Source organism: Paroedura picta, chromosome 2, assembly GCF_049243985.1.
Source record: "Paroedura picta isolate Pp20150507F chromosome 2, Ppicta_v3.0, whole genome shotgun sequence".
NCBI lineage: Eukaryota > Metazoa > Chordata > Lepidosauria > Squamata > Gekkonidae > Paroedura > Paroedura picta.
The window spans coordinates 173,935,925-173,963,920 of NC_135370.1; the positions used below are offsets into that span (position 1 = coordinate 173,935,925).

A 27,996-nucleotide genomic window follows, 5' to 3' on the forward strand; every position below is an offset into this window, starting at 1 on the left:
TATCAGGTAACAATCACAACACAGCATGAATAATAACACTGATATACCCCTGGGGAGATCAAGTTCCTCAGTCATGGAAGGGGCATCTGGGGAAAGGGGACCAGCAGATGTACTGAGTCGGTGAGAGAACATATGTTGAATCAAATGGCACTTCAAAGACAGACAAAGACAACTAAGCCCACCCTTCTCACTACCTACTATGTGATGATTGGCTGACTGGGAGCAGGCTGTTAATTCAATTACCTTATATACCCACGTATAAGCTGAGAAGGACTTTTTCAATGTGAATACTGTGCTGAAAAACTCGGCTTATAAACAAGTATCTACGGTAAACGTACCACTGGCCTCAACATTTGTTTTATTCCAATGTCAGTACCTTTTGTTTAAATAAGAGCACATAGGCCCCAAAGCTGCCTTATAAGCAGTCTGGATAGCCTGGCCTAGTTTGAGCTTGGCACAACTTGGAAGCTAACCTGGCTCGGCTACAGTTAATACTCGGATGGAAAACCACCAAACAAGCCCAGGGTTGCTATGCAGACCCTATGGAATGGGTCACATAATTTGGCTGGACCGTGACAGCATGTCTTTGTGTTCTATGCATACTGAGAAATGAGCTCTGCTGGGTTTGCTAGGAGAACGGTTGGTTGTGATATCCTACTTTTCAGTACAAGAAAGCATCTCAAAGTGGCTTACAATCACCTTCCCTTTCCTCTCCCCACAACAGACACCCTGTGAGGGAGGTGAGGCTGAGAGAACCCTGATATTACTGAAGAAGAAGAGTTGGTTCTTATATGCTACTTTTCTCTACCCAAAGGAGTGCAGAGGACGAGGGATCAAACCAGATTAGAAGCCGCCACTCTTAACCACTAGGTCTGATCCAATGTGATCCAAGGGTTGCCAGACACCGCCAGCCATTGGTAGGGTGGTAGAGTGGCCAGTTCTGGATTGGGAAATGCCTAGAAATTTGGGGGTGGAGCCAATGCCTTCAAGTTCACCTTCCAAGGGCACCATTTCCTTTGGGGGGACTGATGTCTGTAGTTTGGAGATGAGCTGTAATTCTGGGAGAACCCCAAGACCCACCTGGAAGTTGACATCCCTGGCTGATCCAGAGAAGCCCACAAATCATATGCCAGAATCAATGTATGAGGCACCAGGCTGAGAGTCCTTTGGCCTGCGTCTGACGGGCTGCACCTCTAGAAATGCTCAGGTTTTCAGTTCCTGCAAGGAGATTTAAAAAAAAGAAGAAGTCATATTCAGCGGTACTCAGATAGTGCTAAGCAGGGTTTTTCCATGGGCACAGAAGGGGAAAACAAAATGCTCATGGACTGTGCCCACTTTAAAGGATGGAGAGAGAAAAAGGCACCATGCATACTTAGCTAGACTGGGGGTGGGCAGGCTAGAAGAAGAGTTGGTTCTTATATGCCGCTTTTCTCTACTCAAAGGAGTCTCAAAGCGGCTTACAGTCACCTTCCCTTTCCTCCCCCACAACATACACCCTGTGAGGGAGGTGAGGCTGAGAGAGCCCTGATGTTACTGTTTCATGTATCGTTGACTAGTTTTAATGTAAACCGTCCTGAGCCTTCGGGGAGGGCGGTATATAAATCTAAATAAAATAAATAAATAAATAAATAAGAAGAATTGGTTCTTATATGCTGCTTATCTCTACCTGAATGAGTCTCAAACCGGCTTCCAATTGTCTTCCCTTTCCTCTCTCCACAACAAGCACCCTGTGAGGAAGGTAAGGCTCAGTCAGAACAGCCTTATCAGTGCCGGGGAGAGCCCAAGGTCACCCAACTGGTTGCATGTGGGGGAGCGGGGAATCAAACCGTGCTCCTAACCGCTACACCAAGCTGGCTCACAAAAGAAATGTTAGTGGCAATAATAGCCAATGAGTCCCTGTCACTTCCCAACTTCCTAACGTACCAGAAACACTTCTGTCCAGTGGAGACCTAGCAGCAACGCTATGTCCCACTGTTTCCAGGTTCCTCAGTCTGGAGATGGCCCGAAAGCCCCTCCCTTGACGCATATGTTGCTAGTCTTTCAGGTGCTCCTGACTCTTGTCCTTTTCTGGTGCTGCAGACAGACTAACTTGGCTACTTGTCTTGGGAGGGAGCCGTAACTCATGAAAGCTCCTCCCCTGGCCCAAATCTTGTCAGTCTTTCAGTTGTGCCTGAATTTTGGCTCTTTTCTCTATGCTACAGACATAATAAGACTATCCATGCTGGAGGTGAGCAGTGACTCACGGAAACACTTCCACTACCCCAAGTTTTGTTAGTCTTTCAGGTGCTCCTGGACTCTGGCTCTTTTCTCCTGCTACAGACAGACTAACAGGGCCACCCATCCTTGAAGTGAGCCGTGAGTCACCAAAACGCCACCCCTGTCACAGATGTTGTTAGTCTTTCAGGTGCTCCTGGACTCTGGCTCTTTTCTCCTGCTCCAGACAGCACCCTTTTCTTTTGTTGCTGTCCCTTGGTAATTAAAAAAAAATCATAATATAAAAACATGTCAAAGGAGGAAAGTTAAAAAAAAACAAAACAGTAGTACACACGCACAAAAATCCCTTTAAAAAAAGGCAGCCCTGTCCTGCGCATGCGCCACCAAGCCTTCCATCTTCTCGGACCAGCCCGCGCGCGGGCGCTTGTCGCCGTGCGCGCTCCTTTCGCGAGCGGCGTTGGCCGTCCTGACAGAAGCAGCGCGCGCGGCCTCATTCCATCCCTCGTGAGAGCGCTTAGGACGCCCTGACGGGAATCGGGGCGGGCGGGCGCGCGCGCGCGCGAGCCAGCGTAGGCGGCGGTTGAGAACGACGGTTGAGAGAGGGGGCGCGAGGCAGCGATGAGGGGAGGGGAGGGGCGGGCGGCCTCGGGGGCGGGGCTTCGTCGCGAGAGCGCGCAAAGGCTGAGGCGGGGAGAGACTAGCGAGCCGGTCGCCGACCTCCTGACGACGCCTGACGGGATGACGGAGAGGCCGGGCGGCCGCCGGACGGGCTGATCGAGCGGGGCCGAGCCGCTTTCCCTCCTTTCTCGCCGCAGGCGCCCGCGGGCACAGCCCCCTCCCCCTCCCTCACGCGCCCACTCCTTTATTCAAGCCCCCCCTTCTAGGGACCCCCCCCTCCCCCGGTGTCTCTCGGCCTGCTGCTGCCCCCTTCATGCAGCCCTAAGACCCCCACCCCCCTTTTGCCTGCCCTCTTTCCTAGTTACTGGCCAGGGGGTGGGAAAGCAGGTAACCCCCCCCTCCCCCCTTCCCCGGGGCCTGTTCGCTCTCTGGCATCGGAGCTGTCCCAAGTCCTACTTCCCCAAATCAGATTCCCCCCACCTCCAGGTCAAATTGGGAACATTGACGCTCCCCAGTCAGAAATCCCTCCTCCCTCCAGACCTGCCAGGTTTAGGTACCCCCTCCCCCACCCAGTCAGACCCCACCCAAATCAGTCTTGGAGGAGGGGCCCGGCTAGTCCTCCCCATACAAATTGGGACATATCCCTCGCCTGGGCTGACACCGTCGAGGCTGCCTCCCCATCCGCCTGTCCTGAGCCGGCCCCGGCCCCTTCCCTTCAGCCATGGCCGTCTTCCACCGCTGGGCCGCTTACCTGCAGGATCCGGAAAAAGTGGCCCGTTTCCAAAGGCTGTGCGGCGTGGAACCCGTTCTGGATTGGAGGTCTGGCGCCTCGGAACAGGCTCAGGAGCAAAGGGCGTCTGAAGTTTTCTTGGTCAACGGGAGCTGCCTGGCTCCCCAGGCGGATGGCGAGGGTGACGGGAGGCGCCGGTTGCAGAGCGCTGGGGGTGCCAGGGAGAAAGGCAACGGGTGGCACTCCAATGGCATGAAAAACGGGATGCTTTCTGGAGAAACCTGTGCGGCAGAGTCCCAGCAGGGGCCTCCAGAGGATGGGAAGGAGCACCGCTGGGGTATGCAAAGGATGCCCCGGCGCAACTCCCTGACTGGGGAAACCGTGTGCCAAGCGTTCCGAATCCGCAGCCGTTTCTTCTACTATCTGTTCACCCTGGGCACGGAGCTGGGCAACGAGCTCTTCTATATACTGTTTTTCCCCTTCTGCATCTGGAACCTGGATGCTTGGATAGGCAGGAGGCTCATTATCGTATGGGTCTTGGTCATGTATCTGGGTCAGTGTACCAAGGACGTTATCCGCTGGCCGCGGCCTGCCTCCCCGCCAGTGGTGAAGCTGGAGATCTTCTACAACTCAGAATACAGTATGCCCTCCACCCATGCCATGTCAGGCACAGCCATCCCTCTAACGCTGATTCTGCTTAGCTATGGAAGGTGGCAGGTAAGCGAGCCCCCTTTTCCTCCCCTTTCAGATTAAAGATTTTAGCCACAGCCACTACTGTTAAAATAGTCCGGTGAAATAGTCTCCATCTTTGGAGATTCTTAAACAGGGGCTGGAGAGCCATCTGACAGAGAGGCTGATTCTGTGAAGGTTCAAGGGGATGGCAGGTGACAGTGGATGAGCGAGAGGGTCGTGAGTGTCCTGTAATGTGCAGGGGGTTGGACTAGATGACCCAGGAGATCCCTTCCAGCTCTTATTATTCTATGATTCTAAAATATGGCACAGCTCTGCTGCTTTGAAATGCATGCAAAATGAGCGTATCCTTTATCAGGTTAACACTTGGTACCAGGTACTTTAGTTAATGTGGTGCAGGAGCCAGAATGTATGACTGGGGTTGGTTTAAATCTTCACTCAGCCACGATGCTTGCTGGATGACCTTGAGGCAGCTGTGCTTTCTTTCTGTCTAAACTAAATAAAAAAAAACTGGGGGGGGGAAATGATGTATGCCTTCTTGAATTACTAGAAGGCTGGTGGAATTCCCCCCCCCTAAGATTGGTAGATGTGATATTAAACCTTTAGGCTAATTTTGAAGGTTGATATTAATATCGTAATCCCAGGCATCTGAACGGGGGCTCTGTTTTGTCAAAATGTAGCATCTATGTTAAACTTCTCAGGCATTCTTGTAGTCTTTTTATTTGAAAACTCTTGAGTGTGCCTCAGCTGTTAGCACTGTGTATGTATTTACTGTATCAGCTGAAAGCCAGGCTGAATGAAAGACATGAAAATAGAACAATACATTTAACGTAATTTTCCGTTCCCTCAGTTGGAAGATTTAAGTCCCTCCACAATGTCTGTCTGAAATAGAAATTGTAGCAATGTTAGTTTTATCTCTTATTTTTTAGCTTCCTTTAGCACAAGAAAAAGCAGGAGGTGACCTATATTTCTTATTCAGTGGGAGTTGAACATGCTTCCAGATAAACATCCCTTTAATTAGTTCCTTAAAGCAGGGGTAGTCAATCTGTGATCCTCCAGATGTTCATGGACTACAATTCCCATGAGACCCTGCCAACATTTGCTGGCAGGGGCTCATGGGAATTGTAATCCATGAACATCTGGAGGACCACAGGTTGACTACCCCTGCAGGCTTAAAGGGACTTCTGAACCTTAACTCTGGAGACATAGATGTAAAATACCAGTTCATCTCATCTGTGATTCAATTCCAGTGACACAGAACTCTTCATGCACCAGCTAGTAACTCCATGGAGGCCTGGGTGGGTGTTGTGATATTGATGTAAATAAATATCATATGCAGTAATCGCACTTCTTTGGTAACTGTCTACGAGTTGGCAAAGGTGGGAATATGACCACAGAGAAAGGACTTGGATAGGAATTACGTCACTTTCCTGTTAATGTTGCATTTGTACTTCTGAACACAGTCCAGCGTTGCTCTAATAACTGGCTTTCTTAACCCCTTCCCCCCCCCCCCATGCTCCTCTGTATGCCTGGGCCTTGTACCCAGTGACTTCTGGTTCCCTTTAAAAATAACTCCCTCTCCCCAATCTTTGCCTTTAAAAAGAAATCTTAATGCCAGGTTTGTCCTTATCTTCACCACATTCTGCTGTTAACTAAGACAACAGGAAAATTGCTGACTTCGGTGACTGACAGCTGAGGCAATGAGAATTTGCTGAGAGGAACAGTTCCGTAGACACTTTCTGTTGGCAGAATGTCATAGTTTGTATCACTTTAATTTGTATAAGATACTGATCCCTACTCTTAACATGTAGTTAACCAAATAATAGCTGCTCCTCCACCACACCTAAATGTGGTAAAATTGTTCTATGTGAAAATAATCTGGGAGGATAGAGAAGTCTCTCAAGGAGATGTTTGGGTTACAAAAATCAGGATAGAGTATTGCTGTGTGATTTCACTTGTTAACTTCATTTTAGTCCAAACTGAAACTTTTGTACAGTTACGGTGGGTATGGATTTGGGGCTACAATGCTCCTTTAAAATGGACTGTCTATCCTCTCTTGCAGAGAAAATTCCACGTAGGAAAATTTCTTGAGGGAAAGGGTTGCATTTAGAAGATCTAGGAGCTGTGTAAACAGCTTGATCAAAATGCCACTGGTCAGAATAGTTCCATTTAAGTACAGTTAGTGAATAACTGTTCTGTTGCACTAAAATGCTTCTGGAGATGTAAAACCATGAAGTCTGAGGTAGCTTGTGAGTCTATTGCTAACATCAGTTTTATGTCTTAATGCTGGGAAGCAGCTTTTGTATTACTTGTTCTTTAAACTGATGTTCTAATGCATATTTACCTGAGATCAAGCCCTGCTGAATAAAGTGCTTCTGAGTACATATGCATAAGCTTGCATAGCAATTTGTAAGGTTTTTCTGATTCAGTTTTGATGACATTACTAGACAAGACTGAGATATGGGCAGAGAGGTTAAGTCATTCTGATGTTATGCATAAAATTATTAGATTCAGAATGGGATCACAAAGGGACATGCTTTTTGTCTTACTGCAGGCTTGATGAAATCCTAGCCAATGGAATCCTTAGTCTCAGGTTCCTGCTGCTAAAATCCTGTTCAATACCAATACTTCTCTGAGGGCTACATTTACTTCTTGCATTTCATTTCTAGAAATTTTTTGCATCTCCTTGGGAGCTTGCTGGGTAACCTTGGGCTGGCTACCTACTCTCAGCCTAACCTACCTAACAGGTTTGTTGTGAGGATTGTTGTTGTCTGCCATTTAGTTGTGTCTGACTCTTGGCAATCCCATGGCATAGCTGCTGCCATGATCCCTGATTCCACACATCCTCCCACAGCCATGCAATGTTCTGGCCGGTGTCAACTTGACCACGCCCAACCACCATGCTCTCTTTTTCCACTGACCAATCCTAATATAATTGCTTTCCCTATTGAGTTACATCAAAAGACATATTAGACTTTGTGCACCACAGTATTTCCTTGTTTGTGACTTTTGCTGTCCGTGGAACCCACAGAAGACTTCTCCAACACTAGAGTTCAAATGAATCGATTCTTCTCATGTCCGATTCTTTCATTGTTCAACTTTGACAGCCATAAGTGGCTATTGGGAATATGATAGATCTAACTAATCTACGTTTGGTAGTCAGGCTTCTGTCCTTGCTTTTCCATGTTCAGTTCAAGCTCATCATTGCTGAGTGACCCAGAGCAATTTGACATTTTATTTCCAGTCTGCAATTGCCACTCACATTAATTTGTGATCCAAGAAAAATAAAGTCTTGATCACATTAGATCTCTTCACCATCTATTGTTATTGTAACATGTCTATTTTATGCAGTGTTCTGTTTTTTGCAGTGTTCATCATTTATGTCTTTTTAGTGTTTAAGAAACCTTTTTGATTAGCTGTTCTAGGCCTTCCTTAGTTTCTGACTGGAGGGTAGGATTGTGAAGATAAAACAAAAGAGTAATGCACGTTGCCTTGGGTTCCCAAGGCACAAAGGAGAGATAAAAGTTTGGAGCAGGTGACCACTTAATAAATATTATTTTCTCATCTTAATCAGTGGTTCCCATCATGAATTGGATTTAGTCTAAAGGGAGTTCATGATGCTATACAATTGTTGGTCTGCCATCACTGTGCTGTATTCCAGTGATTTGTATACCACAGTGAGGTGTTTTTCCTCCCTTATTGCATGTTATTTCTCAGCTATACCCACGTCTGAAATATGAACAATTTGCTGTTTTAAAGTCCTTACGCTTAATTTTTTTAGAGTAAAAGAAAGCTCACTTGAGTTATAAGCATTTCAGACAAATTGTTTCCTTACACATAGTCCCGAAACCATTGTTTCCTTATAATGGCTATTGGCACGAACTCCATCCCTAGAAAGAAGGAAGGTATTCTAGGGAAGCCTTTTCACAGTGTATTGAATCCGGGCTTGTTAGAGAACATGTAATATATCCCACAAATTCCCCAGTGATAAGAATTTTCATGAGCGACACCATCTCACAACTATGCAAGTCTCACAGACTTGCAAAAGAGAAGCCACAACACTCCTGTCACTGACCCAAAAGAAACACTTTGTCCTTTGTTTGCATGTGTTGTTTTAAGTTATCAGAGATGCCAGTTTGAGGTTGAAGAGAACAAAATAATCCGATCTTGCAGCATAAAACATTTTGACCATCATTAATGCCTCTTAAAACTGTAGCTCTGTGTTATTCAAGAGCAGAATAATTACATAATTCATGTTCCTGAAAAAAAAAATTATTTTGTGTAAACAGCTTACCAAAGACTACTTTAAACAAAAGCAAAAAAAGTATCTTATTAGAGGAATAAAGATTTTTCTTCTTCCTCTTGTTGCCTGTCTCCCTAATGATACATTGTTGCTTACTCAATAAAACTACCCTAAGGGCCAATGTATGCCTATATATACTGCACTGCAAACAGAACTCTGAAATAATATTTCAAGTTTTAATTTCAGCACAGCTGCAAATAAAAATTAAACTTCCAGGAGACAAGATAGATCTGTACAAGAAAGCTAGTATTTGTACTTGGGCTGGGAATATTATTCTCTGTTCGTGTTCAGTATTCAGTATTCTCTTTTCTCTCATCCCATTTTTCCTACTTTTGAGTTGGTATTGGCATTTATTATGACCTGCTAAGTACAGCGGTTAAGAGCAGCAGGTTCTAATCTAGTGAGCCCGGTTTGATTCCTCACTCCTCCACATGCAGGTTCAACCCTATCTTCAGCTGTGACAGTTCTCTTAGGGCTGTTCTCATAAAGCAGTCTTGTCAGAGCTCTCTCAGCTCCACCTGTCTCACAGCATATATGTTTTGGGACAGGGAGAGAGATACTTTGAGATTCCTTCGGGTAGAGAAAAGGGGTTTAAAACCAACTCTTCTTCTCTGCTTGTTTGGTAATGCTGCAGCAGGAAAAACAGTCTACCATGGCACTAATTTCTTTCAGTATCCACCCATTGCAGCCTGCAGCAGACATTGTAAATGTTCAAGCTTGCTTTAGGCCCTTGCGTAATTTATATACAACCTCTAGCAAGTACTAGTTTTTGCTGAGATAGGGCATTCTTAAATGTGACACTTTTCAGACTCATTTCTTCTGGGAAGTTATCACGTGTTCTAACAAAACAAAAAAACCAACAACAAACTTCTTCTATTCAACACCTGAGTCAGTTTGTTCCAGTGGTAGAAAAGACAGGTCTTGTAACTGATATGAAATAGTAAACATGATTTAATAGGGTTACCATGTTTTGAGAATCAAAAAAGAAGGCATATTCCTGATTACTTCAAGCAAGTGATTACTATGGCAAATCTCCTTTTAAATATCCCTCCTATTAAAGATGGGGTCATTGTTACTAATTAAGAATATTCTTGACCTTCCAACTCCAGCCACCAAAAAGAGAAGACCTCTTGGAACCCTAGATTAAATTGTGGGGGAGGGGAGTTTATGCTACAGAAATATTAGCAGTGCGATCTGATGTAGATATACTCAGAACCCTATTCAGGGTCTGTTCAATAGGGATACTCCTGGGAATGTCTTCTGAGGCTTGTACTGTAAAGATGCTGAAGAAAACTTCTGCCTTTTCTGAACATTTAACCTGTGAAAAAGAAGTGTTGGTTTTTATGCCCCACTTTTTTCTACCTAAAGAGTCTTAAAGTGGCTTCCAATTGCCTTCCCTTCCTCTCCCCATGGCAAGCACCTCGTGAGGTGGGTGAGGCTGAGAGAGCTCTGAAAGAACTGTGACTAGCCCAAGGTCACCCAGCAGGCTTCTTGCGGAGGAGGAGTGGGGATCAAACCTGGTTCTCCAGATTAAAGTCTGTGGCTTTTAACTATATCACACTGACTCTCCAAGCCTCCATGACTTTTCTTCAAATATTTATAAGCTTGTTGAACTAGAGTGGAAAAACTGCACAAAACTATTAAATATGTGGGCTGCCTTTGACTTAGAGGGCAGACGGGCTGGTTCCAGATGTTATGAAATAAGGTTCACAAGTCAGAAAAATCTCGAATGCTTTTTTATTCCCTCTGTTTCATGTTTCAAATCACTGTTTCTCAACAGTTACACTAAGGCTAGAAAGCAGACCTCGAATTGCTTTATTACCAGGGAGAAAAAACAAGATCAATTTAGTTTTGAAGGTTTGATCCACAAGCGCACATGGTCTGTGGGTTCCCAAGCTCAAGTTAGTTTTTTGCCACCTGACCCAGCCAGCCACATTGTATAGGTCACTGAAAACCTCCAGTACCAACCCGATCTTCAACAAACAGCAGCTATGCAAACAAATTCAGAACTCAGGGCACTCCTGCCTCAGCAACATCACAGCATCATCCTAGAAGAACCACTGTTCTTTGTTATGATATTGCAGAATAGAAACTGAGGACTTTCAAACATTGTTTTTCTAGCATAGTTCTAAGCCCCCTTCCCTTTGCAAAGCTATTATTTTGTTGGTAAAATTTATTTTATTGTTGGAAACCTTCCATATTAGGGAGTTATTCCAGGAGTATCCAGGATGCTTTTATGAAGTTTAGGAGTGATTTTTTTTAAATCAACCTTTCTGTAGTGAAGCACTGGCTCAGATATTGTGGGACACATTTCCAAGTGGCAAGAACAAGATCAGGCTGTAGATTTCTATGGATTTGGCTTGAAAAATGTGTAATGAATACAAATGTTTAACTGTGGCTGTGTATGCTTCCCTTACTACCTGTGGCTAGTAAAACCAGAGTCCAGTAGCACCTTTAAGGCCAACAAAGATTTATTCAAGGCGTGAGCTTTCGAGTGCAAGCACTCTTCGTCAGACTGAAAACTGACTGACGAAGAATGCTTGCACTCGAAAGCTCACGCCTTGAATAAATCTGTGTTGGTCTTAAAGGTGCTACTGGACTCTCATTTTATTGTGCTTCTTCAGACCAACACGGCTACTCATTTGAATCTACCTGTGGCTGGAAATGTTATTGTGTTGTCTGGGGACTACAGCCACTTGGCTATTCATCACTTTGCTGTCTGTGCCAGGGACCTAAACTGTAACTCTGATCTTCTCCAAAAGTTCCCGGATCATTAGTGATTCATATGTAGCTGTTAGCACTTTGTGTCCAGATATCTTCCCTTAGCCTTTTGATTTTATTGGTTAGATTCCTATAATTTATTTGAAAGCAAATGCTTAGCTTCAAATATTTATTTTTTTAGACTTTTATTCCACCCTGGAGAGGAGCCTCTTGTGGCGCAGAGTGGTAAGGCAGCAGACATGCTGTCTGAAGCTCTGCCCATGAGGTTGGGAGTTCAATCCCAGCAGCCGGCTCAAGGTTGACTCAGCCTTCCATCCTTCCGAGGTTGGTAAAATGAGTACCCAGCTTGCTGGGGGGTAAATGTTAACGACTGGGGAAGGCACTTGCAAACCACCCCGTATTGAGTCTGCCATGAAAACGCTAGGGGGTGTCACCCCAAGGGTCAGACATGACCCGGTGCTTGCACAGGGGATACCTTTATCTTTATCTTTTACCACCCTGGAATCTTCACAATAAAATCCCTGAATGCACTGCAGCAAGCTGCTTACAATATACATTCAGTATTTAGAGTTTGCTGTCCCTTCACTTTTTTGTAAGGTATCGTGGTTATAGTATGGGTATCCTATCCATTATGTTTGACATGCACAATGGACTTTTAATAGTAATTTGGAGAGCTGTCATACGAAGGCTAATTTTATTCATTGCTATCTGAACCAATCCGGTTCAACAAAAGACTCTCCCCTGCCCTTGCCATAGTCCTGATCCAAACCAGCTCCCAGTGGTGTCTGGGAACAGTTCTTAGCAGCTGCGGTTTGACTGTGGGGAGGGAGATTCTGAGTTCTGCAGATCAGTTCAAGGCCTCTAAAGCCCCCAAGAGGAGATGCTGCAGGGCGGTGGTGGACAACTAGCACATCTCCCCCAGTTCTGCTGGTCACTTACGTGATTGGCTCATGCCTGGTGTCAGAGCTTCCCAGAGGCAAACTTAGGTCATAGTATCATAGAATCATAGAATAATAGTGTTGGAAGGGACCTCATGGGTCATCTAGTCCAACCCCTTGCACTATGCAGGACACTCTTTTGAATTAATCTCATCGCATTCGTTCTGGTCTGTCCCTCCAGGGCAAGAGAGAACAATTCTGCTCCATCCTCTATATTAGTGGTCCCCAACTTTTTTATCACCGGGGACCATTCAACGCCGGGGACCACTCACCGGGGACCACTCAACGCCTTTTCCTGAGGCCCAGTGGGGGGGGGGGTGTAGTTTACTCCTCTACTCTCAACCACTGCCCTAACGCTCTCTGATCGCTATGGTAATGTTTAAACATCCCTTCAAAATAAGATACAGACACGTCACAACAATGAACATAAGGAACATTTTATTTTCATGGAAATTTTAATTCATGACAATGACAAATCAATGGAAACCCTGAGCTTATTTCTCTGCAACGAGATAGTCCCATCTGGGAGTGATGGGAGACAATGACACCCAAGGTGTGTTGTAAAGGGCTGGGGGGGATGATGTAAAGCAGTGGTCCCCAACCTTTTTGAGGCTGGGGACCGGCAGGGCAACTGCCCGCCCGTGCATGTGTGCATGCACGGCTGGGCCGCGCATGTGCAATGCGCGGGCGCAGCCCTGATTCCCTCTCCCCCCCCTCCCGCAGTAAGAAGCTTCCCGGGCTGCAAGCTTGCGGCCTGCAAAGTTTTTTACTGCGGGGGGGGGGCGGGGAGAGGGAGCTGCGGCCCGGCGCCAAGGCCTTCGCGGCCCGGCACCAGGCTGCGGCCCGCGGGTTGGGGACCACTGATGTAAAGGGCCGGGGGGGGGGGAGAAGGCATCCTTCGGGGCCCACCTCCAATTAGTTGAAGGACCACATGTGGTCCGCGGCCCACAGGTTGGGGATCGCTACTCTATATGGCAGCCTTTTAAATACTTGAAGATGGTTATCAGATCCCCTCGCAGTCGTCTCCTCTCTAGGCTAAAGTCAACACCATCTTTCCCAGCTCCTGGGCAGGGAGATTCCAGTTGGGAAATCAGAACCTAACTGGTTTTAATAATGATAATGATAATAATAATAATAAACATTGTACCCTATAGGAATGGACAGTGACTTACAATATAAATATAAATAAAAACATAAATTACATAAAATCACTAGTTAAAACCTACACTTTAAAACTGTCAATAGATAGGAGACCTAATCAAATGTTTTTATGAATAAAACTGTCTTCAGCTGTCTAGTAAAGATAGAGAATGAGGGGGGCCAGGCATACTTCCCTGGGGAGGTTGTGGTGATGCCAGTGAAAAGACCCTCGCTCGTGTACCCTCCAGACCAGCTTCCTTGATCAATCAAGAGGGCTTCTCCCTGATATGCATGAAATTACAGGTGTGCATGCCTCCGACCAATTTTATAGATGCCACTGAAAGTGGTTTTGACTCCTATTGTTCCTATGCATGTGCGAAGCAGGAATGAGGCAATCCTCAGTAAATTTGTATTAGTTTTAAAATCAATTTATTACCATTCATGAAAAAAGACTGTTAGTCACATATTAAGTAGATATCAGGAAAAAACTTTTTTCACAGTTGGAGTAATTCAGCAGTGGAATGGGCTGCCTGAGTACATGTTGAGCTCCCCCTCACTGGTGGTCTTTAAGCAGCAGCTGGACAGATACTTGTCCTGGATGCTTTAGGCCAGGGGTAGTCAAACTGCGGCCCTCCAGATGTCCATGGACTACAATTCCCAGGAGCCCCTGCCAGCGAATGCTGGCAGGGGTTTCTGGGAATTGTAGTCCATGGACATCTGGAGGGCCACAGTTTGACTACCCTTGCTTTAGGCTAATTCCTCATTGAGCAGGGGGTGGGACTAGATGGCCCAGTTCTATGATTCTAGCTGCTTACAAATTTCTACATGTGATGGAATATTGCATCTATCTTGATATAATATTAATAAGCAGGGAGGATTCATGAGGACTTGAAAGGAAAGGGAAATCTCATTTCATCGCCCCATAGCTCCTGCTTTCCACCACCCTGTTGCTGGCTCTGATTTGCCACCTCCAGGTGATGACTAATCCTGGTCTATCTCCTGACTACCACAACCTTTGAGGCATTTACTCATACACTGTTAAACTTTGGTCTGGGAGCCCAAGTCTGTGCATACACAGACATGTACTTATGGTTATATTTCAAGGGGAAATGAGAAAGAGAAAGCAAGTAAGCATAAGAACCCTGCTGCATAAGATCAGTGGTCTGTTTAATCTAGAGTCCTGTCTCACAAATAGTAAAATCGGTTGCCTACAAGATACTGGCTAAGGTCTTCCCTAATAGACCTTTTTAGTATTGGTATTCAGAGGTTTAATGGATTAATAAATGGAGGTTCCCTTCATTCACTAAGGCTAGTAGCCACCAATGGAGTTCTCTAGCTGAATCTGTATTTTTCCGGCTTAAAGAGATCTGTGCTTATGGCCATAACTAAATCCAGTGGAAGTGAATCCCATCATGGAATTCCTCATTAAGTAGAGAAGTATATCCTTTGATCCATCCTAAGCCTGTTGCCCATCAATTTCATTGGGTGCTTCTAGGTTCTAATATTATGGGAGAGGGAGAAAACTCCCCAGCTCATGCCACGTGTCTCTCCATAGTTTCCCTTTTTTTTCTAGACTGAAAAGTCCTAGAGGTTCTTCATAGGAGAGATGCTGTGCAATCCCTTGATCATCTCAGCTTCCCTCATCTGTACTTTTTCCAGATCTGCAGTAATCTTTTTGAGTTATAGTTACCATAACTTCACACAATACTTAAAATAGGCCACACCTTATCTTTATGCAACAACATTATAATATTGGCTGTTTATTTTCAGTCATAGAATCATTGAATACTTGAGTTGGAAGGGATCTCCTGGGTCATCTACTCCAACCCCTGCGCTATGCAGAATGCTCACAACCCTATTGCTCATCCACTGTAACCTACCATCCCCTTGAACCTTCACAGAATCAGCCTCTCCATCAGATGGCTATCCAGACTCTGTTTAAAAATCTCCAAAGATGGAGAACCCACCATCTCCCGAGGAAACCTGTTCCACTGAGAAACCGCTCTGACTTTCAGGAACCTCTTCTGGATGTTTAGACAGAATTTCTTTTGAATTTATTTCATCCTATTGGTTCTGGTCCATCCCTCCTTTTCTGAATAACCTTTCACCAGCTGCCCACTGAGTCAATGGTTTCATTGAGCTATGCACTGGAACTTCAAGATCTCTTTCCTTCTCAGCATACATTTAAAGTATATTTTGTTCCTGGGTGCATCACCATAGGCCCTGTGGGTGACTGACACTGAATTTTGTTTGCCATGTTATTTTCCATTCACTCAAGTCAGAGAAATGTTTTTGGAGCTTTTCACCATCTGTCTTGGTTTTCACCTTCCTGAATAGTTTGGAGTCATCTGCAAATTAGGACCACTATACTGCTCATCCCCCATTCCAGATCATTGATGAATAATTTAAATAATGATGGTTCAAATACAGACCTTTGTAGAACACCACCGCCCAGTACCCTCCATTATGAGAACTGTCCCATTGATTCTCATTCTTCCTGTAGTTTGGACATGTTTAATACATAAAACGATTGAGAGGAACCGGAGCTTTTAGTGTTTTGTGGGGCCTGCAAAATGGAGCTCTTCTGCCAGGTCTATGGTTGAAGCTGGCGGTAGCGAGGAAGATCTGCAGGGTCCCCATGGTATACTCAACAGTCAATTCGCATTGTGACCCTCTTTATTTCCCCTTAGAGTTTTAGGGGGGGGAGGAGGTTGGGGTAGTTTTACTGCCATGTCCTGTTTTTATTGTAATTTTTGCTATCCATTTTAATGGGGCTTTATTGGAGTTTATATTTATTTATTTGTTATTTAGCTTTCTTACTTGCCTCTCCCTGGAGGCTCGAGGCAAGTTGTAGCACATACACCCCAGTAAAACCATACAATAAAACCCATAAGAACAAGAATATATACAATTAACAAGCACAATACAAGCACAATAAAAACAAGATAGCAAAAGGTTACTAGACACGAGCCAGTTTCTCACCACAAGCCAGTTCCGAGAGTGGCGGGCAATAAATTGAATATAATAATAATTTAGGTAAACCATGTGTTTATTGAGTCCAGTGATTGGCTTGATTGACTGAATGGCTAGAAGGGAAGATAAACATCAAAAATGCAGTGCTGTGAAATCAGAGTTATGCAAGCATTCTGGAAGCAGTCATATTTCATAGAATCACAGAATCATAGAGTTGGAAGGGGCCACATAGGCCATCTAGTCCAAGCCCCTGCTCAACGCAGGATCAGCCCAAAGCATCCTAAAGCATCCAAGAAAAGTGTGCATCCAACCTTTGCTTGAAGACTGCCAGTGAGGGGGAGCTCACCACCTCCTTAGGCAGCCTCTTCCACTGCTGAACTACTGTGAAAAATTTCCACTCATCAGTGAAATCCATTTATATACAGTGCCCTCCAAAAGAGAAGGGGCCGAGGGGAGGGGAAGGCATTGTAATGAAGGCTGCTTTGGTGTCAAGTTGACTGGGCAGACCAAGGAGGGATGTCTGGCTTAAAGTGGGGGGGGGGGAAGGAAAAGGGCAAATGGAACAGAGCCTTGGAAGCATCAGAAAAAACAGAAAGATGGGAAGAGAAATAGCACAATGGACAGTGGCTGGTCAGAAGTGAAAAGGAGGAAAGAATACACTGTTGGCAGGAAGAGGACTTTTTTCAGTAAAGTTCTGAGAAAGAGGAGAGAGAGACGAAGAGAGCCAGAGGCAAGGGCATGGTTGGGTGGGTGAAGACAGATGATGATCTGGGCATGGAATTGGGGTCACTTTGTGGGCAGTTAGTTGTGATGCTATGATTCTAACATCTGTGGCAGGACATTCTGTTGTTCCATATGCACTGGTAATTCAATTTGGTCTGGGTGTGAAGACATCCCATAGAGCAGGTTTTCATGAAACCCTGGGGGTTCTTGACAGCACTGCGTAGGTTTCCTGAATGGGTGTGAGGTAATTAATTTTTAATATATTTTTAAAAAATGTGTTAAACATTTTTTCAGGTGATATGACCACATATGATTATGTCGACCCTTTCCGCCTTTCCCCAAATGGCCAGTGATGGGCCTGGAAGGGGTGGGAAGGGGATGGGCCTTGGGTGGGCATGTATACAGCTATGCTACTAAAACATATTCTGCACTTTCGTGCCATTTCTGTGGTTTCTTGAAGAGTATTTTAATGGTTTCTCAACAGTAAAAAAGGTGATAAAGGCTGCCATAGAGTCATGAATGGTTGATGAATGGGTGTGACAATTAAGAAATGGCTGTCTTGCCATGTGATTGCATTTTATCACATGGATTCTTATCATGATTCGCTTGACCCAAGATGGAATCTGCCCACATCTATGGTTTATTTATTTGTGTTATTTATAGTCTGCCTTTCTCACTGGTATTCAAGATGGATTATTACAAGATAGGACATTATACAAGATAGGACATTCAATAAACAATGAAATACAACTTGGGTTGTAGAACCCAACCAGAAATCTAAAATAAAACTGAAGCAAAGCATAAGTGGCTGCATAGACCTCAGTGCATTGATGACAACTACTGGTAACTTATGAATGTAAAGGTAAAGGTAAAGGTAAAGGTATCCCCTGTGCAAGCACCGGGTCATGTCTGACCCTTGGGGTGACGCCCTCTAGCATTTTCATGGCAGACTCAATACGGGGTGGTTTGCCAGTGCCTTCCCCAGTCATTACCGTTTACCCCCCAGCAAGCTGGGTACTCATTTTACCGACCTCAGAAGTATGGAAGGCTGAGTCAACCTTGAGCCGGCTGCTGGGATCGAACTCCCAACCTCATGGGCAAAGCTTTCAGACGGCTGCCTTACCACTCTGCGCCACAAGAGGCTCTTACTTATGAATGTACTAGGGGCCAAGTCCCTTGGCATTCAGGAATACAACAGGCACTTGATTGGGGTCTGTGTGTGGAAGAACTCTCCCTCCCCCCAGGACCCAGAAAGGCTGCAGGCTGGAGACCCCTGGGGAAGGGAACTCACCAGCAGGGGCAGCTCTCACACAGCAGGGATCTGCAGCCTCTGAGCCTCGGAGGGAAGTGGAATGATGAAGGGGTGATCAGGGGTGGGGGACGGAAGGTGATTGGTTGGCTGCTGGACAGACAGGCAAGCCATTTGGAGGAGGAGGCACTCAGGGATGGTACAGTTACCCTGAGTGGGTGTTAAGCGCTGAGTGGCAAGTCATGAGACCAGCTCCTCTTCCAAGGCCTTACCAGATATATATTATGTGGAACAGATTTGCAAGCATCCTTAGGATGATGACATCTGTGGTAATAGATCAGACATCTTAATTATCAAGAAAAATGGTTTCTTTTTGTCCTCAGGTTTGTTGGATTTAACATGATGTTATGCTTTTGTGGGGCACAATACAAGCTGTGCCATCCTTATACTATTACCACTTGTAAATAATCTTGTGTGCTTGAAGAATCACTAGCAATATGCATAATGAGTTTGTTCTGTTCCTTTGCTCAAGTAAGTAGCTTTATCCTGTTAGCTGAAAGAGTATCATTTACTCTGAACAGCCAAGTGATACTCTTCTTGCGCCAAGGCAGGCCCCGACACGTGCACTTGTGGTGATTAGATATTGTGAAAGCAGTAGTAAAGAGATCAAAGCCCTATTGCATTCCAGTCGCCATCTACTTTGTTTTCCTTGTATGTATCAGATGCTGAAGGATCAGGCATGGAGTTCATTTTTGTTTTGGAGTAGGCGTAAAAGGCCAGCCAACTGAGCTTCATGGTTCTGAGAGGGTTTGAACGTTCGATTTGGATGCAGAAAAACTTTACTTCTGAACCTGGCCTAGGCCTCATGTAGCACTTCATCATGGTTACTAGGCAGTGGGTTTGAACAGATTAACAGATGTTACTTAAAGCTTATTGTGTTTAATATTACTATTATTACCACTAGTGTGCAGATTTCTACATATGTTCATAATCTGGCTCCTTTCTTTGCTATTGGCTTCTATCAGTGGTCATTCTCTCGTCCCTTCCCTCAGCCAACCTAGGAACAATTGCTGTTTGGATCTTCCCTTCCCAGAACTTGAGTTCTGTAAGGCATTCCATCTAGACTTCCGTATTTTTATTTTCCCTTCCGATCCCCCTTTCTTTTTATGTTGGATTACATTATGTTGTTAGGTGCATTTAGATGGTAACCGTGTTGGTCTGAAGCAGCAGACAAAGTTTTAGTTCAGTAGCACTTTTAACAACAACAAAGTTTTATTGAAGATATACTAGCAGAAAAGCCCGTTGTATGAAAAATACAACAGGCACTAGCCTTCCCCCCTCCCCCTGACATGGGCAGGCCTGCTGAAGCCATGGTGGGGCTGCTGGGGCGGGGGCAAGCACTGGCGGGGGTTCCCTCCCCCCACCCGGGCAGCCCTGGCGAGACCACAGCTGCTTGGGGCAGTGGGAGCTCTGGCAGTCCCAGGCCCTCCCCCCTCCCTCCCTCCCTCCTAGCTCCTGTTTGCTGCCTGGCTTACCGCTGGCCTGTACTTCTTCCATGTGGAAGAAGTTGGAGGGGGATGCGGCCAGGGGCGGGACAGCCTAGCTGATTGGCTGTTCGTTGGATGATTGGTCAATCAGGTAGGCAATGAGTCCCAACTCCTCTCACCCCTTCAGTAGGGCTTTATGTTACAGAAGATAAGCTTGTGTGTACATGAACACTTTTCCAGAACCTATAAGAGAATGTTGTTGGTCTTATAAGTGTTGCAGGACTCAAACTTTGTTACATTGTTTGGTAGTTACTTTGAATTTCAACCACCTTGAAGGACAGATATATACCATCATCAAATAATGTAATACACAGGAGAATTCATGGAGGAAATCATTTACAAGTATGCAAGTCTGTGGCTTATGCCTGATTTCTTGTTCTAGTGCTCATGTATGTGTTGTTTTCATTTGTTTTGCAAAAGATAAGACCAAATAAGTGTTTATTACATTGAAAATGACTTACCAGTAAACTTTTCTTTTCTAACTATTCAACATTCTCTCTTTTTCCCTCCTTCCTTTCCAGTATCCAGTGTTCTATGGGCTGGTTCTTGCAGTCTGCTGGTGCTTACTGGTTTGCTTTAGTCGGATATATATGGGAATGCATTCAGTTCTGGTAAGACCAAGTTACGTCTTCTATGTGATAATTGAAATTCTGCTTAGATCTTGCCTATGTTTGCATGAAAAGGGTAGTTTGTGAATCAGAAATATCCGGGATGCAGCCACGTGCAACAAAGTACATAGCAGAAATCACTTATTTTCTTGATCATAAATGTAGACATTCTGTATTTATATAGAATGAAACATACTGTTGCAAATTGTAGCATCTTTACAGTTAGAGCATCAGAGGTTTTCCTATACCTTAAAAATCAATACCTCTGATGTTATAGGCTCTGGCTCATCCCCCCCCCTTTTTATGCCTCAGCAAGGACCTGTGCCCAGTACAATTGTTAAGTTTAATTAAAGTAACTCAGGAACTAATTACTTGTCATATGCTGATTGTGTGTGTGTTAAGTGCCATCAGGTAGCTTATGATTTACAGCAAGCCTATGAATTAATGACCTCCAGAACATCCTACTGTGGTTCCTACCTTGCTCAGGTCTTGCAGATTGAGGTCTGTGGCTCAGATCTTGCAAATGGAGGGCAACAAACATAAACACGTACGAATCGAAGAGGAAACCATGTTGGCTCAGGCCAATAGTCCATCCAGTCCAGCTTTCTGTCCCACAGTGCCAAACCTCAGGAACCCTCAGGAAGACCACCAGCAGGGCCAGAAGCCCTTCCACTGTTCACAACCCCCCTCCACAACAACAAGAATACAGATCATCACTGTCCCAGACATAGTGTGCCATCTATTCCTTGTGGTTAATAGCCACTCATGGACCTCTGTTCTATATATTTATCCAGTTCTCTCTTGAAGCTGTCTATGCTTGTAGCTATCACCATTTCTTGTGGCTGTGAATGCCACATATTAATAACTCTGGGTAAAGAAGCACTTTTAGACATCAAAATTGAAGATGTGTGAACAGGCTTCCTCGGGAGGTGGTGGGTTCTCCATCTTTGGAGATTTTTAACCAGAGGCTGGAGAACCATCTGACGGAGAGGCTGATTCTGTGAAGGCTCAAGGGGGTGGCAGGTTACAGTGGATGAGCGAGAGGGTTGTGAGTGTCCTGCATAGTGTAGGGGGTTGGACTAGATGACCCATGAGGTCCCTTCCAACTCTATGATTCTATGTGTGTCAAGTCACGTCTGATCTCTGACTAAAGGTGATCAATTAATGACCTCAAAAATAGCCAATCATTAGCAGCCTTGCTGGTGCTTACCAAGGGCCGTGGCTTCCTTGATTGAGTCAACCAATCTCTTATTGTAAACCAAGGGCCGTGGCTTCCTTGATTGAGTCAACCAATCTCTTATTGTAAACCAAGGGCCGTGGCTTCTTTGATTAAGTCAACACATCTCTTATTGAGTCTTCCTCTTTTCCTGCTGTCTTCCTCTTTTCCTAACATTATCATCTATTCACAGTGAGCCTTGTTTCCTCATCACAAGATCAAAGTATGACAGCCTCAGTTCGGTAATTTTCTCTTCTGGGGAGAGAGGTCCTTCACTGGATCAAACTGTGATCCATAAAAGTCAGCCTTTTTATTTTTGCAAGGATCCTAGCAACTTGAAGCTTGTCCACTAGAAATGGGCCACTGATCCACCAGTAGATTTGTGATCTAGAAGAAGAAGAAGAAGAGTTGGTTCTTATATGCCGCTTTTTCCTACCCAGAGGCTCAAAGCGGCTTACAGTCGCCTTCCCATTCCTCTAATCTTAACTTCTTTCACCTGCAGCAGAAAAGGTGAATTGTTCAAGCTTTATTTGCAAAGAACCAAAATGTTTTCTTTCTTGGAGAATGCAGCGTGTTCCCCTTCTTAAGGAAGGCTTCAGAAGTTATTTCCTTTGAAGTCTGCCTTCCATTTGACATATCCCCCCCCCACACACACACACAAACAACCCTGGTGTTAATGTTTTGGCCAGGTTTATCACTATTGAGAGCTTTTGATCTCTTTCATTCAAGATGATACAAAAGAGAACCGATTCCAATACCATAGTTTCTTCCAGCTATGGCCCTGGAATCTAACAGTTCAAGTCTGGTTCTCCCCCATCCTCCACTTTTCAAGTTCCTTTTTTGTAAGGGAGAGCTGGAACTCAGAAATGGGAGCTCTGACAGAGAGACTCTTCAGCACTCCGTCAAATGCAGGTTTTTTGTATGAGAGTAGTGAGGAGCTGTTTTGAAAGTGTCTGTTGGCTTACCAGTGACTGAAAGCCCTTGGCCTGCTGCTGCAGTGTATGTAGACTTATGTAGCACATCCTGTTTGCATGCTGCAGCCCTTTTCCCACCATGACAGGTGTGCATACCTGCATATAGCCATACAAATGAAAGGGAACAGACAGAATTAACAGGGTACTATACCAGTGTGAGAGCCTCTTGTGGCACAGAATGGTAAGCGGCAGAAATGCTGTCTGAAGCTGGCTGTCCATGAGGTTGGGAGTTCAATCCCAGCAGCCGGCTCAAGGTTGACTCAGCCTTCCATCCTTCCGAGGTCGGTAAAATGAGTACCCAACTTGCTGGGGGGTAAACGGTAATGACTGGGGAAGGCACTGGCAAACCACCCCGTATTGAGTCTGCCATGAAAATGCTGGAGGGCGTCACCCCAAGGGTCAGACCTGACTCAGTGCTTGCACAGGGGATACCTTTACCTTTACCTTTTATACCAGTGTGACCACATGACAAAGAAACACAGAAAATCTTGGTAGCAGTTATATAGCTTTAGAATACATACTTGAAGTATTATGAGGGTGCAATGACTTGATAATCTAGCCATGAAACTACTAAAAGAACTCAACCATATAAACCAGGGGTAGTCAAACTGCGGCCCTCCAGATGTCCATGGACTACAATTCCCAGAAGCCCCTGTCAGACTACCCCTGATATAAACTGTGACTCATGAAAATGATTGCCCTGCTACGGATCTTATTAAAGGTGCTACTGGACTCTTGCTGTTTTCTACTGCTACAAACAGACTAACATGGTTACCCACCTTGATCTATGACTTTGAGAATTTACATGGATGATACAATTTCAGGAATGTAGTAGTCCTGTCACTTGTGTATTGTGGGCACCAATGAAGACACCAGCAAACTGGCTGCAGAAGTACCTGTTAACCCACAGAGATCCGCTGGCATGTGTTGCATAGGTGCACTTTTTGGTTTTGCTGGAGCAATATAGACACCTATGTGTTTATTTACAAATTGCACATCTATTTGCATGCCGTGATCAGGACCACCAAGGTGGCTAACAGATTAAAAACATAAGCAATAGAGCCACATCTTAAAAACCATTCAAACCGAGGCATTAAAAAAATTAACCAGCAATTTGGACATAGGGCAGGAGGGAGGAATAGCTAAGGGAATGCCAAACAAAGCAAAGAAGACTTTTTCTGCCGGTTGAAGATGGCAACAGAAGGATACTGGCAAGTCTCTCTGGGGAGAGATTTCTAGAGTTTGGTGCCCCAACCCAGAAGTCCCTTTCCCAGGTTCCTGCCCACATAATCTCAGAAGGCAGACTAGTGACTGTGATCTCACTCCTTCCTTATTATGCTCCCATGCCAGTGTCCTTTTGGAAGTGTTTTTAAAATATGTCGTCTCTATCTTTCTTGTATTAAAATCTGTATGTAGCATGTAGCCACCACACTTATAACATACACATCATGTTTAATCTCCCCCCCCCCCCCCGCCTCAACAGGATGTCATTGCCGGATTCTTCTACGCTACTCTCATCTTGGCTGTCTTCCTTCCAGCTGTGGACCTAGTTGACAACTTCAATTTAACCTACAAGTACGCCCCACTCATAATCATCAGCCTCCATCTCGCCCTGGGGATTTTCTCCTTCACTCTCGACACCTGGAGCACATCACGAGGGGACACAGCTCAGATCCTGGGCTGTGGAGCCGGCGTGGCTTGCGGCTCACACATGAACTACCTGCTGAATCTGATGCCCGATCCTTCCCCAGAGGCCCTTCCCCTGCCGGTTCCCTCCCTCACCGTGGCTGTCCTCGGGAAAGCCATGCTGCGGCTGCTGATCGGCGTGGTGATCCTGCTGCTGACCAAGACGGCCATGAAGAAAGTCAGCATCCCCCTGGCGTGTAAAATCTTCCGCATCCCTTGCGACGACGTCCGACAAGCCCGGCAGCGAATGGAAATAGAACTGCCGTATCGCTACTTCACCTACGGGATGGTGGGATTCTCCCTCATGTTCTTGATCCCTTCCTTGTTTGGCATCATGGGACTTTCTTGACACTGGTGTCTGCTATACGTGAGACAAGTAGAGCGTTAACCGCTTCCCCAGGAAAGGTGCGTTGTTTGAGAGCTGCAGCTGAAATAACAGGTGGGAAGCCAAGAGCTTAGATCCTGGCGATTAAGACCTGGAAACGTCAGGTCTCTAAAAATGCCATGTCTAGTCTTGCAAAAAAGGGCAACAAACGGTAAACACGCTGTCTGTGAGTCTGTCTGTGTGCATAGGTGGGGTTCATGCCTCCGGCTATAAACGGACTTCTCTTTCTTTGGAGACACACAAAAAAAGCAGGTCTGTTTATAGCTGATCCAAAAGCTCCACCTGCGGTCAATCAAAGCCATTTCATATTAAGTTATTTGCGTCTTTGGATGACTCCCAAATATTTGACGTAGGACACCATTCCCCTGGACCAACATCGCAGTGGTCTCTGGCTCAGAGGAGCCAGCGTTCACAGTCTCTTTCCGTCTTCTAAAACGACTTTCAGTTTGCCAGAGCAAAACTGTTAAGATTCAAGTACTGTATGTTTTGCTTGATCATTGTGCCTTTGTGTTGCTCGACTGAGGGGGGGGGGGAAAGCACCATCTACTGTGATGTAAATACAAGAAAGCCTGCTAACTTTATTTTCAATTTTTACTGAATCAGGCAGATATTTTAAAATCTAGATAGCCACAGAACTAAGGGCAGGAGATTGTATCTTGCATCTTGGACATATGAAAACGCAGCGAGCTGGGACAAACGTTGGGATTCACTAGCTGTGAAGAGATGCTTAATCCCTTTTTTAATAGATATTTTTAAGCACACTGTACGTTATTGGAAGAGCATATATTTTTCTGCTGATTGTCTTAATGTGTAATAATACGCCTATTTTGTCCAAACGTAAGAGCTAAAAAAAAAAAAAGAAGAAAATCACAAATTGAAGCCATTCACGTGTTTTGCTGCAAATTGACCTCTCCTCGCACGTGCCGTTTCTTCAGGTGCTTTTCCAATTAAGCCGTTTTAACCATAGTTTCAGTAGAAGCCCGCACAAAACTCGCTTCTAACAAACTGTTTGCTGCCCAGCTTTTGAGACTGCAGCGTTGTGCAGTTTCCCGCAAATGGCCAAAGGGTGTATCTCAGTGAAGACGGTACAGTGGACCAAAGGGAGGCAATCCTGTCTAGCTTGGAGATGACAGTGGTGGCCTAGCGAGAGAACAAGTTTTCTGGGCCAGCAGAGTCTCCCAGCGTGGCGAGTGGTCCCCAGGCTCTCTGGAGATCTGCTTGCTACTTTGGGTTGCAAGGAAGCACCTGAGGAACAAGAGCCTTATTAGCTCACCTCAAATCTCTGCTTTTCACCGAAACTAGAGACCAAAGTTTGACTTGCTCAAACCTGTGCAAAGGCAAACTGAGGGCGAACGGAGCCTTGGGCAAACAAGCAGAATAGGTCAAAGCTTTGTGCATCTCCGCAGGGCCTTCAGTCTGTCACAGCAGCCTCTTTCTCTCGGTTCTCCTTTGCTGCTTGCGGCACCCGGCAGAACGATCAAAGCCTGCGTTCCGCCGGGAATTTCATTTGACTCAGGCGACCTGACCTTTCAAAGTCGGCCGGCTCAAGTCCCCATTGACTCGAGGTACAATAGGTTGTGGCTCGCAGCACCCACCTCACACCATTTCAGGAGCTGCTGCTCTAATAGTTGAGTGCTGAAATAAGGCAGAGGAGTGATTGGTGCAAGGTCTTGAAATCGGGGAACCCCGTGGATTGCACCCTGTCCTTTATTTTTATTTCATTTTCCGGATCGATGCAAACTTGAAGCTGTATTAGTCATGTCGTTACGAGCTCAGCCGCGTTCCCCAATAAACCTCTCCGTGACAAAGGCACTGACTTCCTGCCCATCGCCTGCCGTGGCGGGTAGTCGCTCATCTCTCACCGCCTACACCTGGAAGGTGTCCCAGAGTGACCATTGCGGCGGTAATGCTGTTACAAACATGCCCCCCCAAAGGACTCTGGCCTTGATCCAACTGGCGGGATGGGAGAGTTGTGACTCAGTTTTCCTTCGGAACGGCAGCTCTGCATGCCTCACAGTAGGCTGCTGTTGAAACCGAGGGACAGACAAAAGAAGTGTGTGTTAGGGCCTGCTGGCTGAAAGGAAGGAGCTCTCCCCATTCCACGGGGCTTGGGCAAAACCCCCTTGCCTTTGCCAAAGGCCCCTTGGTTGAACCTTGCCTGTGAACATCCAACTTCATTTTTAACAGCTGCTAAAGGGGAACTTGCTTAGAAACGAGTCAGTATCAGCCTCCTTTTCCTTTTCAGTTCCTTCGGCTGCGATCCACAGAGAAAATCCCATGGCGCTCTGCGGGGCCTACTTTTGAGTTAGGAGGAGGCATCGCTTGGCCCCCTCTGTATAGGTGCTTGCTACCGTGCATTAAAAGGAACAAAAGCTTTGGCGGGAACTCTAATAATTACACCATTCCCTAAGACTAGAAACGTCTAGTAAGCCGCTGGGAAACATGAGTCTGTCCCTTTCGTAGAAACGTGTATAGTTGAAGCATTCGTAAGAGCATTCCGGGCGATGTGCCTCTCATCCCAATTTCCTTTAATGCACTTGGCTTTTTGAATAAAGAACGTTAACGTGAATGGTAGAAAGAGCTATCCGGGGAACGGCTGCTCTAAGGCAGGGGTAGTCAACCTGTGGTCCTCCAGATGTACATGAACTACAATTCCCATGAGCCCCTGCCAGCAAATGCTGGCAGGGGCTCATGGGAATTGTAGTCCATGGACATCTGGAGGACCACAGGTTGACTACCCCTGCTCTAAGCGAAGGTCCTGCGGTCATAGGTGGGATTCCGTTTGCAAGCAGTAACCATTAATGTAGAAAGATCCAGTTTTGCTGTAAGAGCTGATTTCCTCCTTGTGTCTGTCTCCGGAGGTGGGGTATATATATTAATTGCACTGTAGCATATTCTACTGTTACGCTGTCCGTCGTTGTTAACGCTGCCTCCAGTCTCTCTCGAAATACGGTATCCCACTTGCATTTTTAAGTTAATCTATATTACCAGAATTTTTTTTCCCCAATGGGACCGGAAGGCCCTTAACTGTAGATCACAAGTATACCTACTATATGATTTGAAAATAAAAGGAAATGCTAGAACCCTGTGGTGCGCCTTGTGAACTCTCCTGGGAACTGATAACAGAAACTCAAGTCCTAACAAGACATTCAGATAAATGCTTGTTCTATGTTCTGTGTCTATGAATATTTGCCAAATCAAAATGATGTCCCTTGGGTATTTCCATTGATCTTATCCTATCCGGTTAAAGAAGAAGGTAAAAGGAAAAGATGGTAGACTGA

The 27,996-nt window shown here is 45.5% G+C and overlaps 1 protein-coding gene across 1 annotated transcript; it reads left to right on the top strand.

Annotated features, from left to right (window-relative positions):
* The first annotated feature begins 2,872 nt into the window (after window positions 1–2,872).
* Window positions 2,873–27,798, top strand: SGPP1 (sphingosine-1-phosphate phosphatase 1). The gene is made up of 4 exons (XM_077323897.1): window positions 2,873–4,279; window positions 20,368–20,457; window positions 24,128–27,321; window positions 27,466–27,798. The coding sequence occupies exons 1-3, from the start codon at window positions 3,554–3,556 to the stop codon at window positions 24,677–24,679; spliced, it is 1,368 nt and encodes a 455-aa protein (XP_077180012.1). The 5' UTR covers window positions 2,873–3,553; the 3' UTR covers window positions 24,680–27,321; window positions 27,466–27,798.
* The last annotated feature ends 198 nt before the right edge of the window (window positions 27,799–27,996 follow it).

What these genes read in the sequence shown, in the direction of transcription:
- SGPP1 (XM_077323897.1), top strand. Translation starts at nt 3,554, where the DNA reads ATGGCCGTCTTCCACCGCTGGGCCGCTTACCTGCAGGATCCGGAAAAA. An exon ending in TTAGCTATGGAAGGTGGCAG is followed by an intron (nt 4,280 to 20,367) that starts GTAAGCGAGCCC and finishes CTTCCTTTCCAG; the next exon opens with TATCCAGTGTTCTATGGGCT. An exon ending in TGGGAATGCATTCAGTTCTG is followed by an intron (nt 20,458 to 24,127) that starts GTAAGACCAAGT and finishes CCGCCTCAACAG; the next exon opens with GATGTCATTGCCGGATTCTT.